The 17,580-nt window shown below is 37.9% G+C and overlaps 2 protein-coding genes across 2 annotated transcripts in view; both read right to left on the bottom strand.

Moving 5' to 3' along the window:
• LOC145907199 (glutathione S-transferase omega-1-like) overlaps positions 1-16,203 on the bottom strand; it is a 44,204-nt gene extending 28,001 nt beyond the window's left edge. The window contains exons 1-2 of the mRNA XM_082994630.1: positions 16,111-16,203; positions 15,895-16,003 (exon numbers count right to left, since the gene is read on the bottom strand). Of these exons, the coding sequence (XP_082850756.1) occupies positions 15,895-16,003; positions 16,111-16,147 (146 nt within the window). The 5' untranslated portion in view covers positions 16,148-16,203. The remainder of the gene's footprint in view (positions 1-15,894; positions 16,004-16,110) is intronic.
• On the bottom strand, positions 10,644-13,512 carry LOC145906327 (nucleolar protein 6-like). The gene is made up of 8 exons (XM_082993746.1): positions 13,472-13,512; positions 13,031-13,194; positions 12,594-12,746; positions 12,000-12,097; positions 11,541-11,752; positions 10,936-11,136; positions 10,768-10,869; positions 10,644-10,679 (listed from the first exon to the last, which is right to left on the bottom strand). The coding sequence occupies exons 1-8, from the start codon at positions 13,472-13,474 to the stop codon at positions 10,644-10,646; spliced, it is 969 nt and encodes a 322-aa protein (XP_082849872.1). The 5' UTR covers positions 13,475-13,512.
• Positions 16,204-17,580: the final 1,377 nt, after the last annotated feature.

Here is a 17,580-nt window from a genome sequence, read left to right as displayed (position 1 = left end):
CGCGAATAAAAAACTAAAGGACATAGGCCAATTTGGTTTTCACTGCTCGTTTTGTACTGGCATCTAGTATTTGTGTGCAAAATTTCAAGTCGCTTGATATAAAAATGTTCAAATTGCAAGCGGGCAACTGTCAATTTGAGTAAATTTCGCCGAACCTTCGCCACCATAGCGTCAAACATGCGTTTTCCTTCGCGAATAAAAAACTAAAAGATATAGGCCAATTTGGTTTTCACTGCTCGTTTTGTACTGGCATCTAGTATATGTGTGCAAAATTTCAAGTCGCTTGATATAAAAATGTTCAAATTGCAATCGGGCAACTGTCAATTTGAGTTAATTTCGACGAACCTTAGCCACCATAGTGTCAAACATGCGTTTTCGGTCGCGAATAAAAAACTAAAGGACATAGGCCAATTTGGTTTTCACTGCTCGTTTTGTACTGGCATCTAGTATTTGTGTGCAAAATTTCAAGTCGCTTGATATAGAAATGTTCAAATTGCAGGCGGGCAACTGTCAATTTGAGTTAATTTCGCCGATCCTTAGCCACCATATAAGTGTCAAACATGCGTTTTCGGTCGCGAATAAAAAACCAAAGGACATAGGCCAATTTGGTTTTCACTGCTCGTTTTGTACTGGCATCTAGTATATGTGTGCAAAATTTCAAGTTGCTTGATATAAAAATGTTCAAATTGCAAGCGGGCAACTGTCAATTTGAGTTAATTTCGACGAACCTTAGCCACCATAGAGTCAAACATGCGTTTTCGGTCGCGAATAAAAAACTAAAGGACATAGGCCAATTTGGTTTTCACTGCTCGTTTTGTACTGGCATCTAGTATATGTGTGCAAAATTTCAAGTCGCTTGATATAAAAATGTTCAAATTGCAAGCGGGCAACTGTCAATTTGAGTTAATTTCGACGAACCTTAGCCACCATAGAGTGAAACATGCCTTTTCGGTCGCGAATAAAAAACTAAAGGACATAGGCCAATTTGGTTTTCACTGCTCGTTTTGTACTGGCATCTAGTATTTGTGTGCAAAATTTCAAGTCGCTTGACAAAAAAATGTTCAAATTGCAGGCAGGCAACTGTCAATTTGTGTTAATTTCGCCGATCCTTAGCCACCATAGTGTCAAACATGCGTTTTCGGTCGCGAATAAAAAACTAAAGGACATAGGCCAATTTGGTTTTCACTGCTCGTTTTGTACTGGCATCTAGTATTTGTGTGCAAAATTTCAAGTCGCTTGATATAAAAATGTTCAAATTGCAAGCGGGCAACTGTCAATTTGAGTAAATTTCGCCGAACCTTCGCCACCATAGCGTCAAACATGCGTTTTCCTTCGCGAATAAAAAACTAAAAGATATAGGCCAATTTGGTTTTCACTGCTCGTTTTGTATTGGCATCTAGTATATGTGTGCAAAATTTCAAGTCGCTTGATATAAAAATGTTCAAATTGCAATCGGGCAACTGTCAATTTGAGTTAATTTCGACGAACCTTAGCCACCATAGTGTCAAACATGCGTTTTCGGTCGCGAATAAAAAACTAAAGGACATAGTCCAATTTGGTTTTCACTGCTCGTTTTGTACTGGCATCTAGTATTTGTGTGCAAAATTTCAAGTCGCTTGATATAAAAATGTTCAAATTGCAAGCGGGCAACTGTCAATTTGAGTAAATTTCGCCGAACCTTAGCCACCATAGCGTCAAACATGCGTTTTCGGTCGCGAATATAAAACTAAAGGACATAGGCCAATTTGGTTTTCACTGCTCGTTTTGTACTGGCATCTAGTATTTGTGTGCATAATTTCAAGTCGCTTGATATAAAAATGTTCAAATTGCAAGCGGGCAACTGTCAATTTGAGTAAATTTCGCCGAACCTTAGCCACCATAGCGTCAAACATGCGTTTTCGGTCGCGAATATAAAACTAAAAGACATAGGCCAATTTGGTTTTCACTGCTCGTTTTGTACTGGCATCTAGTATTTGTGTGCAAAATTTCAAGTCGCTTGATATAAAAATGTTCAAATTGCAAGCGGGCAACTGTCAATTTGAGTTAATTTCGACGAACCTTAGCCACCATAGTGTCAAACATGCGTTTTCGGTCGCGAATAAAAAACTAAAGGACATAGGCCAATTTGGTTTTCACTGCTCGTTTTGTACTGGCATCTAGTATTTGTGTGCAAAATTTCAAGTCGCTTGATATAGAAATGTTCAAATTGCAGGCGGGCAACTGTCAATTTGAGTTAATTTCGCCGATCCTTAGCCACCATATAAGTGTCAAACATGCGTTTTCGGTCGCGAATAAAAAACCAAAGGACATAGGCCAATTTGGTTTTCACTGCTCGTTTTGTACTGGCATCTAGTATATGTGTGCAAAATTTCAAGTTGCTTGATATAAAAATGTTCAAATTGCAAGCGGGCAACTGTCAATTTGAGTTAATTTCGACGAACCTTAGCCACCATAGAGTCAAACATGCGTTTTCGGTCGCGAATAAAAAACTAAAGGACATAGGCCAATTTGGTTTTCACTGCTCGTTTTGTACTGGCATCTAGTATATGTGTGCAAAATTTCAAGTCGCTTGATATAAAAATGTTCAAATTGCAAGCGGGCAGCTGTCAATTTGAGTTAATTTCGACGAACCTTAGCCACCATAGAGTGAAACATGCCTTTTCGGTCGCGAATAAAAAACTAAAGGACATAGGCCAATTTGGTTTACACTGCTCGTTTTGTACTGGCATCTAGTATTTGTGTGCAAAATTTCAAGTCGCTTGACAAAAAAATGTTCAAATTGCAGGCAGGCAACTGTCAATTTGTGTTAATTTCGCCGATCCTTAGCCACCATAGTGTCAAACATGCGTTTTCGGTCGCGAATAAAAAACTAAAGGACATAGGCCAATTTGGTTTTCACTGCTCGTTTTGTACTGGCATCTAGTATTTGTGTGCAAAATTTCAAGTCGCTTGATATAAAAATGTTCAAATTGCAAGCGGGCAACTGTCAATTTGAGTTAATTTCGCCGAACCTTCGCCACCATAGCGTCAAACATGCGTTTTCCTTCGCGAATAAAAAACTAAAAGATATAGGCCAATTTGGTTTTCACTGCTCGTTTTGTACTGGCATCTAGTATATGTGTGCAAAATTTCAAGTCGCTTGATATAAAAATGTTCAAATTGCAATCGGGCAACTGTCAATTTGAGTTAATTTCGACGAACCTTAGCCACCATAGTGTCAAACATGCGTTTTCGGTCGCGAATAAAAAACTAAAGGACATAAGCCAATTTGGTTTTCACTGCTCGTTTTGTACTGGCATCTAGTATTTGTGTGCATAATTTCAAGTCGCTTGATACAAAAATGTTCAAATTGCAAGCGGGCAACTGTCAATTTGAGTAAATTTCGCCGAACCTTAGCCGCCATAGCGTCAAACATGCGTTTTCGGTCGCGAATAAAAAACTAAAGGACATAGGCCAATTTGGTTTTCACTGCTCGTTTTGTACTGGCATCTAGTATTTGTGTGCAAAATTTCAAGTCTCTTGATATAAAAATGTTCAAATTGCAAGCGGGCAACTGTCAATTTGAGTTAATTTCGACGAACCTTAGCCACCATAGTGTCAAACATGCGTTTTCGGTCGCGAATAAAAAACTAAAGGACATACGCCAATTTGGTTTTCACTGCTCGTTTTGTACTGGCATCTAGTATTTGTGTGCAAAATTTCAAGACGCTTGATATAGAAATGTTCAAATTGCAGGCGGGCAACTGTCAATTTGAGTTAATTTCGCCGAACCTTAGCCACCATAGTGTCAAACATGCGTTTTCGGTCGCGAATAAAAAACTAAAAGACATAGTCCAATTTGGTTTTCACTGCTCGTTTTGTACTGGCATCTAGTATTTGTGTGCAAAATTTCAAGTCGCTTGATATAAAAATGTTCAAATTGCAAGCGGGCAACTGTCAATTTGAGTAAATTTCGCCGAACCTTAGCCACCATAGCGTCAAACATGCGTTTTCGGTCGCGAATATAAAACTAAAGGACATAGGCCAATTTGGTTTTCACTGCTCGTTTTGTACTGGCATCTAGTATTTGTGTGCATAATTTCAAGTCGCTTGATATAAAAATGTTCAAATTGCAAGCGGGCAACTGTCAATTTGAGTTAATTTCGACGAACCTTAGCCACCATAGTGTCAAACATGCGTTTTCGGTCGCGAATAAAAAACTAAAGGACATAGGCCAATTTGGTTTTCACTGCTCGTTTTGTACTGGCATCTAGTATTTGTGTGCAAAATTTCAAGTCGCTTGATATAGAAATGTTCAAATTGCAGGCGGGCAACTGTCAATTTGAGTTAATTTCGCCGATCCTTAGCCACCATATAAGTGTCAAACATGCGTTTTCAGTCGCGAATAAAAAACCAAAGGACATAGGCCAATTTGGTTTTCACTGCTCGTTTTGTACTGGCATCTAGTATATGTGTGCAAAATTTCAAGTTGCTTGATATAAAAATGTTCAAATTGCAAGCGGGCAACTGTCAATTTGAGTTAATTTCGACGAACCTTAGCCACCATAGAGTCAAACATGCGTTTTCGGTCGCGAATAAAAAACTAAAGGACATAGGCCAATTTGGTTTTCACTGCTCGTTTTGTACTGGCATCTAGTATATGTGTGCAAAATTTCAAGTCGCTTGATATAAAAATGTTCAAATTGCAAGCGGGCAACTGTCAATTTGAGTTAATTTCGACGAACCTTAGCCACCATAGAGTGAAACATGCCTTTTCGGTCGCGAATAAAAAACTAAAGGACATAGGCCAATTTGGTTTTCACTGCTCGTTTTGTACTGGCATCTAGTATTTGTGTGCAAAATTTCAAGTCGCTTGACAAAAAAATGTTCAAATTGCAGGCAGGCAACTGTCAATTTGTGTTAATTTCGCCGATCCTTAGCCACCATAGTGTCAAACATGCGTTTTCGGTCGCGAATAAAAAACTAAAGGACATAGGCCAATTTGGTTTTCACTGCTCGTTTTGTACTGGCATCTAGTATTTGTGTGCAAAATTTCAAGTCGCTTGATATAAAAATGTTCAAATTGCAAGCGGGCAACTGTCAATTTGAGTAAATTTCGCCGAACCTTCGCCACCATAGCGTCAAACATGCGTTTTCCTTCGCGAATAAAAAACTAAAAGATATAGGCCAATTTGGTTTTCACTGCTCGTTTTGTACTGGCATCTAGTATATGTGTGCAAAATTTCAAGTCGCTTGATATAAAAATGTTCAAATTGCAATCGGGCAACTGTCAATTTGAGTTAATTTCGACGAACCTTAGCCACCATAGAGTTAAACATGCGTTTTCGGTCGCGAATAAAAAACTAAAGGACATAGGCCAATTTGGTTTTCACTGCTCGTTTTGTACTGGCATCTAGTATTTGTGTGCAAAATTTCAAGTCGCTTGATAAAAAAATGTTCAAATTGCAGGCAGGCAACTGTCAATTTGTGTTAATTTCGACGAACCTTAGCCACCATATAAGTGTCAAATATGCGTTTTCGGTCGCGAATAAAAAACTAAAAGATATAGGCCAATTTGGTTTTCACTGCTCGTTTTGTACTGGCATCTAGTATTTGTGTGCAAAATTTCAAGTCGCTTGACAAAAAAATGTTCAAACTGCAGGCAGGGTACTGTCAATTTGTGTTAATTTCGCCGATCCTTAGCCACCATAGTGTCAAACATGCGTTTTCGGTCGCGAATAAAAAACTAAAGGACATAGGCCAATTTGGTTTTCACTGCCCGTTTTGTACTGGCATCTAGTATTTGTGTGCAAAATTTCAAGTCGCTTGATATAAAAATGTTCAAATTGCAAGCGGGCAACTGTCAATTTGAGTAAATTTCGCCGAACCTTAGCCACCATAGCGTCAAACATGCGTTTTCCTTCGCGAATAAAAAACTAAAAGATATAGGCCAATTTGGTTTTCACTGCTCGTTTTGTATACTGGCATCTAGTATTTGTGTGCAAAATTTCAAGTCGCTTGATATAAAAATGTTCAAATTGCAGGCGGGCATCTGTCAATTTGAGTTATTTTCGCCGATCCTTAGCCACATAGTTTCGAACATACCTTTTCGTTCACCAATAAAATTCTAAAGGACACAAATACTAGATGCCAATACAAAGTGAGCGGTGGAAACCAAATTAGCCTATGTCCTTTGGAAATTTGTTGCTGAACAACAACGCATGCTCAAACTATGATGCTGGCTAAGGTTCGGCGGAATTACGTAATTTGGAGATCTTCCCGCCTTCGATTTGAACATTTTTATATCAAGCGACTTGAAATTTTGCACACAAATAGTAAATCCCAGTAGAAAACGAACAGTGAAAACCAAATTGGCCTATGTCTTTTAGTTTTTTATTCGCGAAAGAAAACGCATGTTTGACACTATGGTGGCTAAGGTTCGGCGGAATTACGTAATTTTGAGAGTTGCCCGCCTGTGATTTGAACAATTTTATATCAAGCGACTTGAAATTTTGCACACAAATACTAGATGCCAGTACAAAACAAGCAGTGAAAACCAAATTGGCCTATGTCCTTTAATTTTTTGTTCGTGAAGGAGAACGCATGTTTGACACTATGGTGGCTAAGGTTCGGCGGATCTAACTAATTTTGACAGTTGACCGCCTATGATTTCAACATTTTTCCATCAAGCGATTTGAAGTTTTGCATACAAATATTAGATGCCAGTACAAAACGAACAATCAAAACCAAATTGGCCTATGTCCTTTAGTTTTTTGTTCGCGAACGAAAACGCATGTTTGGCACTACGGTGGCTAAGGTTCGGCGGAATTATGTAATTTTGAGAGTTGCCCGCCTGTGATTTGAACATTTTAATATCAGGGGACTTGAAGTTTTGCACACAAATACTAGATGCCAGAACAAAACGAGCAGTGAAAACTGCTAAGGCATGATGGCTACTGTCAAATTCTGATGGTTGGCCGCCTACCTTTGCTTTATTTTGAAGTCAATTGACGTGAAGTTTTAAACACGAATACAAATTTGGTTTCCCACTATTGTCACTATAGTGAGTAACGGATTAAAATCCTTTGAAAACGAATTTTGTTTCGAAAACAAATTATGTTTCCCACTATGTACAACATGGTGAGTAACGGATCAAAGTCATATGAAAACGAATTTTGTTTCGAAAACAAATTATGTTTCCCACTATGTACAACATGGTGAGTAACGAACCAAAGCATTTGTAAACGAAATTAATTTCGAAAACGAATTTTTGTTTCCCGGTATAGACATCATGGTGAGTAACGAACCAAAGGCATTTGTAAACGAATTTTGTTTCGAAAACAAATTATGTTTCCCACTATGTACAACATGGTGAGTAACGAACCAAAGGCATTTGTAAACGAATTTTGTTTCGAAAACAAATTATGTTTCCCACTATGTACAACATGGTGAGTAACGGATCAAAGTCATTTGAAAACGAATTTTGTTTCGAAAACAAATTATGTTTCCTGCTATGGGCAACATAGATAGTAACGATCCAAAGGCATTTGTAAACGAATTTTGTTTCGAAAACGAATTTTGTTTCCCGCTATGGGCAACATAGATAGTAACGATACAAAGGCATTTGTAAACGAATTTTGTTTCGAAAACGAATTTTGTTTCCCGCTATGGGCAACATAGAGAGTAACGATCCAAAGGCATTTGTAAACGAATTTTGTTTCGAAAACGAATTTTGTTTCCCGCTATGGGCAACATAGAGAGTAACGATCCAAAGGCATTTGTAAACCAATTTTGTTTCGAAAACGAATTTTGTTTCCCGCTATGGGCAACATTGATAGTAACGATCCAAAGGCATTTGTAAACGAATTTTGTTTCGAAAACAAATTTTGTTTCCCGCTATGGGCAACATAGATAGTAACGATCCAAAAGCATTTGTAAACGAATTTTGTTTCGAAAACGAATTTTGTTTCCAGCTATGGGCAACATAGATAGCAACGATCCAAAGGCATTTGTAAACGAATTTTGTTTCGAAAACGAATTTTGTTTCCCGCTATGGGCAACATAGATAGTAACGATCCAAAGGCATTTGTAAACGAATTTTGTTTCGAAAACGAATTTTGTTTCCCGCTCTGGGCAACATAGATAGAAACGGTCCAAAGGCATTTGTAAACGAATTTTGTTTCGAAAACGAATTTTGTTTCCCGCTATGGGCAACATAGATAGTAACGATACAAAGGCATTTGTAAACGAATTTTGTTTCGAAAACAAATTTTGTTTCCCGCTATGGGCAACATAGATAGCAACGATCCAAAGGCATTTGTAAACGAATTTTGTTTCGAAAACGAATTTTGTTTCCCGCTATGGGCAACATAGATAGCAACGATCCAAAGGCATTTGTAAACGAATTTTGTTTCGAAAACGAATTTTGTTTCCCGCTATGGGCAACATAGATAGTAACGATACAAAGGCATTTGTAAACGAATTTTGTTTGGAAAACAAATTTTGTTTCCCGCTATGGGCAACATAGATAGTAACGATCCAAAGGCATTTGTAAACGAATTTTGTTTCGAAAACGAATTTTGTTTCCCGCTATGGGCAACATAGATAGTAACGATCCAAAGGCGTTTGTAAACGAATTTTGTTTCGAAAACGAATTTTTGTTTCCCGGTATAGACATCATGGTGAGTAACGAACCAAAGGCATTTGTAAACGAATTTTGTTCCGAAAACGAATTTTGTTTCCCGCTATGGGCAATATAGATAGTAACTATCCAAAGGCATTTGTAAACGAATTTTGTTTCGAAAACGAATTTTGTTTCCCGCTATGGGCAACATAGAGAGTAACGATCCAAAGGCATTTGTAAACGAATTTTGTTTCGAAAACGAATTTTGTTTCCCGCTATGGGCAACATAGAGAGTAACGATCCAAAGGCATTTGTAAACCAATTTTGTTTCGAAAACGAATTTTGTTTCCCGCTATGGGCAACATTGATAGTAACGATCCAAAGGCATTTGTAAACGAATTTTGTTTCGAAAACAAATTTTGTTTCCCGCTATGGGCAACATAGATAGTAACGATCCAAAAGCATTTGTAAACGAATTTTGTTTCGAAAACGAATTTTGTTTCCAGCTATGGGCAACATAGATAGCAACGATCCAAAGGCATTTGTAAACGAATTTTGTTTCGAAAACGAATTTTGTTTCCCGCTATGGGCAACATAGATAGTAACGATCCAAAGGCATTTGTAAACGAATTTTGTTTCGAAAACGAATTTTGTTTCCCGCTATGGGCAACATAGATAGAAACGGTCCAAAGGCATTTGTAAACGAATTTTGTTTCGAAAACGAATTTTGTTTCCCGCTATGGGCAACATAGATAGTAACGATACAAAGGCATTTGTAAACGAATTTTGTTTCGAAAACAAATTTTGTTTCCCGCTATGGGCAACATAGATAGCAACGATCCAAAGGCATTTGTAAACGAATTTTGTTTCGAAAACGAATTTTGTTTCCCGCTATGGGCAACATAGATAGCAACGATCCAAAGGCATTTGTAAACGAATTTTGTTTCGAAAACGAATTTTGTTTCCCGCTATGGGCAACATAGATAGTAACGATACAAAGGCATTTGTAAACGAATTTTGTTTGGAAAACAAATTTTGTTTCCCGCTATGGGCAACATAGATAGTAACGATCCAAAGGCATTTGTAAACGAATTTTGTTTCGAAAACGAATTTTGTTTCCCGCTATGGGCAACATAGATAGTAACGATCCAAAGGCGTTTGTAAACGAATTTTGTTTCGAAAACGAATTTTTGTTTCCCGGTATAGACATCATGGTGAGTAACGAACCAAAGGCATTTGTAAACGAATTTTGTTCCGAAAACGAATTTTGTTTCCCGCTATGGGCAATATAGATAGTAACTATCCAAAGGCATTTGTAAACGAATTTTGTTTCGAAAACAAATTTTGTTTCCTGCTATGGGCAACATAGATAGTAACGATCCAAAGGCATTTGTAAACCAATTTTGTTTCGAAAACAAATTTTGTTTCCGCTATGGGCAACATAGATAGTAACGATCCAAAGGCATTTGTAAACGCATTTTGTTTCGGAAACGAATTTTGTTTTCCGCTATGGGCAACATAGATACTAACGATCCAAAGGCATTTGTAAACGAATTTTGTTTCGAAAACATAATTTGTTTCCCACTGTTTACAACATAGTGAGTAAAGTACTAAAGGCATTTGTAAACGAATTTTGTTTGGAAAACAAATTTTGTTTTCACAGTTTCATTTTTGATACTTCAAAATTTGGGCATTTCAAAACGGTCTTTGATTTGTTAACAAAATTTGTTTACAAAAATATGTTTTTGAATACTGACGTCATTATATTAAATATCAGCTCTTTGTTTCCATCAAGCGATATTCACTTTAAAAAAAAAGTTTTTCCAAAAAATTTGTTTCGAATTTCGTTTTTGACCATAACCACCTTTTCTGAAATTCGTTTTGAACTCTGTTTCGAATTTTGCTTTTGGAAACAAAATTGATTATTTCAAAACAAAATTTGTTTCGGGAAAACGAAATTCGAAACGAATTTTTTTTTCTTATGGAAAAATGTATAGGCCACCATATCCACGCAAACGGCGGATGAGAGCTAAGGAAAGAGTCATGTAAAAAATACGGTAAGATTCGTTACAGTCAGCTAAATACCAAACTTTTATTGTTAAATGATACAAAATTGTTAAATAACAGTTAAAATTGCTGCTGATCAAAGCGTTACAAGCGCTCACCTTAAAAGGTCTCGTCTCAAAAGCTTTCGGCCTCCATAAAACTCCAATAACAGAACCGCCATTAGAATCGTGAAAAAACAATGCGAGGTCTCCAAAACAGTTCTAAAGGAACAAGAAACCATTATGACGTCACAGTTAAATATTATTATGTCTGCAAACGGAACAAACCTCTAAGTCGGTCAGGTAAATTTGAACGGGGTCAAAACCGAGCACTGGTAGCACTCGTGACGTCACGAATTCGTCATCATCACTGTCGTGAATACTTTTTCCGATGTCACGCTGAACGATTTGCTCGTGTCGCCTTGGCAACCAACGCGGCCTCAAATGAATTATGACGTCGTAAACGGAGAGGTTTGGCATAAAAATTGCCTGAAAATATAAAATCTTCCATTACACAAAAGTTAGGTCGTTTCCATTATGAAGTAAAAAGAGTTCAGATCAGTTGTAGGCAAACATCTCTATTTACCGACCACAAATGATGAAAAATGTGGCAGACGGGGTCGATAGGCCGTACAAAGAGGAACCACCCTATTTGCATTAATTAACGTTTGAAACCAAATAGTAAACCAACGTGTATTAAATTACAATGTAGGCCGAAGCGTGATTCATACAAATTCCTGGCGGGCCAGTTTGCGAGACCAAACGGCCCAGTCTAGGCCAGCTGGCCGGGGTTTGCCCACGTCTGGTTGAGTTGGGACGATCACCTTATTGTCGTAGTTACTTGTTCTATACATCAACGTAAAACAATAAAATAATATATTTTGCTGACTCACTGACAAATCCCTTTCGGCCGTACTAGACAAGCATGACTCAGCAGAATCGAGGCAAAGTTTGGACAAATCTTTAAACCTCCTCAAAATAACAGCGCTCGGTTTCTCAGCCGTCCAAAGGGACTGCGTCCTTTCCTTGGACGTAAAAATGGACATAGGCGGCAGGGCGTCCCGACTTTGCTTGAAATGTTCCGATATTGACTCGTAGTCGGACGCTGTGTATAAACATTAATATTGAGGAGAGGCAAAGATGGTTGTTGTAAATTACAGAATTAGGAAAATGCACACAGCCATAGTAAAACACAGAAATATTAAACCACGGAGCACATTAACAGTATCAGGAAAATAGTACTGTTCATTTGAATTTAACACCCCTTATAACCGAAACGGCATGTGTAACTTAGGACACATGGATACTGCTTAGTTCGTGTCGTTTGTGAATTGTGGTGTTATGAAGCTTACCGTTCAGTTCCTTGTTGAAATCGATTATGATAGGATTCTGCGCGAAGTCGAAGCTGGAGACGAATCTCAAAAATCTGAGAAATCCGACTTGGGCAGAACTGGAAAAACACGAAAAGGTGGCAATTTACACGAACAAACACCAGCATATGTAATTGATGAGTAACATAAAAATTACCGCAACAAAATAACAAACTCAACATACATACACTGTATAATATTTATATAATAATTTTTTTTGACTTTTTGATGTCTAAGAAGAATCAAAGAATCAATGTTAAATTTCAACATTCCATAAATGCCGCGTAAAGTTTTAAAAATCTCAAAGATCCGATAGCGGTGATTTAATTGTTGGACTGCTATTTCATTTGCAGTAATATTTTTGCATTGTATTTGGGTACGAAATATGCTAATGAGTCTGCGTAATTCCGACTAAAATACGCTGTATTCGGTTTATATTCAGCCATCGACCAATCACGACCAAAACGCGAATTTCCGCAGCGTTAAAAAAAGCGACCCGGTTTCACTTGTGTAGAAATGTCATTACAACTTTTACCCGGAAAACCGATACACGGAAAAACGCACACAGACGCTCACCCTGGTGCGGTGAATGGAAAGGGATTTGTGAAAAGATGCGAAACCATAAGTTCGACAGCTTCGGTCGTGATGTTTGTTGACAGAAGCTGTGAATTCACCCAACGTTTTGCGAGACGACATGCTCCACTGAAGGCTGGGAAATTCTGCCGCAACCTGGGTGAAAAAATAAACACTGAAAGCTTCCACATGGCTTAGAGCGCAGTCCAAACAGACTTGAGTTGTTTTGTTCGAAGTGCGGTTAAAACAGAAAGCACCCGTAAAATAAGATTAGGTACTTTTTCAAGGTGCGCGAATAGACAAAGAAATTTGACACCACAAACAACTCAGTTACACTAAAATTATTTAAAAAACAACAACACTGCACATTGAGCGCTATTCGCAATCTGCCCTGGTCCCAACACACAATAAACACAAGTTATACATGAAAATATACGAACCCGTGAATTGAACTTGAAAACAAGGGCAGGTGTACGGTTCGTTTGGCAAGCTCCAACGACTGTGGCGTGTTTTTGATTTTCACCATTCCGTCCGGTGTCAACACCGTTTGGAGAATGGTTACTTCGCGATGGTAGGCAACACACACACGAAACACGAAACCATCCTTTGAAACCGACAAACATGTTATTGGGTGGAATCACACGGCTTGCGGAATTTGTTTTTGTTATTTCTGGTAGTGCAACTCATAGCAATTAGAGACATAGGGTTTTGACTGGTTTGAATTTGCCTCTGAGGGGAAACGCCTGCATGCGGTCTTTCGAAATTAAAAAATGTTTGTGAATAATATAAAAATAATACCGAATGACCCGAGCACTACTTGGCAGTCTAAAAACAACTTGCGTGACGACTTTTGCAAAACATATTTTGCAACATATACTTACCATTAGAACATCGATATGCGTTTGTGACGGGATGCAAATCAGATTAGGGTGAAAGTGCTTGAGCTCATTAGCCATTGCAAGATGGAAGGCTGCTTTGAGTCTGCGGAGCGCTTGCGCCTCCTGTGGCCACTTTCCACTTCCCTCCATGTTGCAGATTACTGTTAAACAAAGGTATGAGAGGTCATACGCATGTACATCGAAACTTATAGGGTTTGATCTAAAAAGGATGCGTGCCATCCTTTTTGTGCACTATCTATTTTGTAGGTTATGTCTTTAAACATGTTTGCAACACACAATTAAGGAACACATTTCGAAAAATATTTTTTACATTCTAGGTAAAAATCTACCTGCGTGCCATTTTTAAACCAATGGTGAGCCAAATTTGACACGCCCTGTGATGCGCTTCCCAACATTAATAACTTTTTATGAAGTCTGTCGAGGTGGCAGTGTAACACAACATACCACGGTGGACTGAGAGAGAGATCTATAGAGACATTGGATTTTGTCAAATGTACAGCGATATTTTTCCAATTCCCTAACTGTCACAACGTTTCGCATACGTTCTCCACATTGGCCAGAAAGGATCACGAGCCATTCTCCGTAATTTAAAATAACTTGGGTTGGCCATAAAGTTTTAAAACTAATATAGATTATATTCCAGTATATCATTGATAAAATAAACAGAAACTTGTCCCCTTTGGCAATACGGAACGTACTTTGGAGAGAAACAAATATTCAAACGATTTCAAGACCACAAAATGTTCACACCAATGTTCGAAATGTGCGCTAGAATCTTATTTCCGGATACTAACTTTCTATTGGCGGAACGTAAGTCGGGCATTTCTTCTCCGGCACAGGAACTTGTATTTGATCTTGTGCAACGCGAATTGTTGGAACTGCATCGTTTGCTTGACACCTGCTTGGCGGATAAACCTAATAGGACACAAAACGTACACGTGAAGAAAGTTAGTAATGTTGTTTTTTTACCGAAAAAAGTCTTTGCACAACAAGCTGGGCTGATGAGACTTAGGCCCGGTCCACACTCACGCTTTGCGCCGGCGGATTCTTTGTTTGTTTCATTATACGCCGGCGTACGGGCTTACGCTCGGGACATTGAAACGAACATAGAATCCGTCGGCGCAAAGTGTGAGTGGGGACCCGGCCTTAATAAGCAGTTACACACTGTCTGCAGCTCCAAAACACTTGTGCGATGTGCAACTGTGTTGCAATAAAGAGCAGTAAAATCACCCATGAATATATTCATAAAAACTTACGTTCAGTGTAAGAGATAATGCTAGAAAAATGCAGTTTCTTTCACATGTTATTGCACGTTTTATGGAAAGTTTTAACCAATGCCGTATTGCATCAATCCTAACTCGGCATTAGCACGGAAGTGTTAACCACTCATTTTGTGTTTACGTCAAGTTATACCAGCGTGGATGTATGGTAAACCATATATAACAGATATTATTAATCGAGGGTGAAAATAGGGCAAAACAAAATATCCTTTTATAGTGGAAAACATACTTCAGTGTAACGTAAAATGGATGAAATTCCCTGCAGGTTGGTGATGGATAGTGGAAGGCTTTTGAGGTCCCTCAACTTCAGACACAAGTCGTTGTACGCCGAGCCGCAATCTTGTAATGCTTCTTCACATGAAGTGTTGTAGATATGCAACTTTTTAACCAAGGAAATTATAGGATTGTTATGGATTAGTTAACAGTGAGAAACGGGTTGTGATGTAGTTGGTTCCAAGTAATTTCTACGGGGAAATCCCCGGTGAAACTGGTGCTTCTTCACCTTTTTCCTTAGGAACCAGCACTCGTTTCTTGTATTTCTTATGATGGAAGTTACATGTAATAGAGCATTTATTTCACCATTCCTAATGATCAAGCATGCATACAGCTTCTAGGAACGGGTTTTACGCCCTTAGCTACGAATCCTGCCTTAAACACAAATGTTGACGTATCGTATATTGCATTTTGCTCACAGATGTACTTCGTTGGATCTGTGAAAGTTGCGTAACAACGCTTGCTTTTTAATCTGGCTTCTGGGCCTGATTTATGTTCACTGTTTCATGCCTGCAAAACAGTGGCAAATGTTGAAAAAAACGAACCAACTAGTACTGTGCAATATTACTTGAAAAAGTAATTCTATAATGGACTTAGCTTATAAAAAAATAAAGGGGTTGTCAACACCAAAATGCCTTGTCATATTATCTATTGCAAAGTTAATAAAACTACATTTATTAAGGCTGCTGTAAATATAGCAATATTACTTTTGACAACACTGAAAAACTTTAATTTTTTGGTAAGCATCAGTACTTCAAGTGCTGTATGCATAGATTGAGTCAACTGATAACACAAAAGTTTCGTTTGCAAGTTAAGGTAACATACAACACATCAATAAATTTGCTAACTTACTTAATGCCCTTTGCTGCCAGCACCAGTTTAAGTCGTTGGGCAAAAGGGCAAAACTTCATGCTGTAAACGCGCAGAACATTTTTTGCAGGAGGAGGGGGTTCCTTGCTACCTGGTAAATGTTTGTGAATTAAAGAAAAGTTTCAACATCTTTTAAGCAGTGTGCATATTATTTGTACATGTACATAAAAGAACTAGAACTTATAATGGTATGCTCACTTTTTTCCAGATGTCTTACATGACCCATGCCTGCCATGATTGCTGATACAAAAATTATAAAATTAGCCACAAAAATTGCTATAAAATCACTTTGAACCTATAAAAACATATATTGTATTCACCGTTCATCAACACATTCAGCTTCGAATATACAAAACCTCAATGTTGGGCCAGGACGAAATCAGCACCTTAAATACATTCGTCACAGAATCATATTACGCAAAATTGCAAGTCATCATCTCGCGATGTTTCGTATCAGATTTGCCAACTCATGCCATGACAATCGGTTTTCGCTTTCAATTACGTTTGTGCTTCGGTAAAGGTGTAGACAATGACTTGCAATTTCGGTTTATGCTCTGTGTTAAGGGCAAGTAAACGTTTTGAAAAATACCGCGAATGTATTTTAGGAATACCTTGCTAAGTCGGGACAGAATACACAATATTATATTAAAGTATTATTTTAATATAACTCACCGACAGCCGTTTTAAGTCGCCCGCAATGGGATAAGTTTGGATCAAATATATTTGGCATCAAAATAGTTTATTCAAAAACCTGTATGCCAAACGCTTTGACAATGTTTCAATTATCCAAATTTCGAATGGCATGCCATATGAGCAAAAACGTTATCGAGGGCACTCAAGAAACGTCTTTCGACAGAAAATTACGCCTGCTGTTGCAGATTTAACACAATTTAATGTTGGCGATGATAATACCAATGGGACCACAATCCTGTAGTTCTATTGTCAAAACTATAGTGATGCACCGAAACAGCAATTTTTTTATTCGGCCGAAACCGAATATTCGGCAAAAGTTGCCGAATAAATTCGGCTGAATAAATCGAAACTAATTTTGGTATCCATCTCTTAAAATCGCAATAAATTTAAACAAAACATGTGATGGAATGGATCTATGATCCTATCATACAGCCTTTTATTGGCACTTAAAGAATGCTATACCAACTTTTTAAAGTTGATTTCGATGACAAAAACACACTAGTAGAGTTTGAACAATGATTCTAAACTTTGTGTATCAGTGTTGCGTGCAGTTGAAAAGTTTCGGTTTCGGCCGAATTTTGCAAAAATATTCGGCCGAAACCTAATATTTATAAAAAAAACTTGGTTTCGGCCCAATAAATTCGGCAAACCGAACTTTCGGTGCATCCCTAAATTCAAAACGTTATTTCTCAAAAAACTTTCTTATTCTACCTCTCAATCTATTCTTTTGCTTTTGTTTTGGAAGCATTTTCGAAGTCTCTTACGTTTGATCGCCAAGATACATTTACTGACAAAAGAAATATAATTGCGCCTGCTGTTTCCGCAAGTGGGACTTTTGTACTACGAACACGCACAAAGTTACAAGTATATGAAGTAAAGGAACGACATCATATCATACTGTCAACACCAACTTCTGCTTCACAAAAAATGGATAAAAAAAACATTATAATCAGCATTTTTACGCGTACAATTACG

This window comes from Ascidia mentula, chromosome 6 (assembly GCF_947561715.1).
Source record: "Ascidia mentula chromosome 6, kaAscMent1.1, whole genome shotgun sequence".
NCBI classification, from domain to species: domain Eukaryota; kingdom Metazoa; phylum Chordata; class Ascidiacea; order Phlebobranchia; family Ascidiidae; genus Ascidia; species Ascidia mentula.
This window is presented reverse-complemented; position numbering and strand designations above follow the sequence as displayed.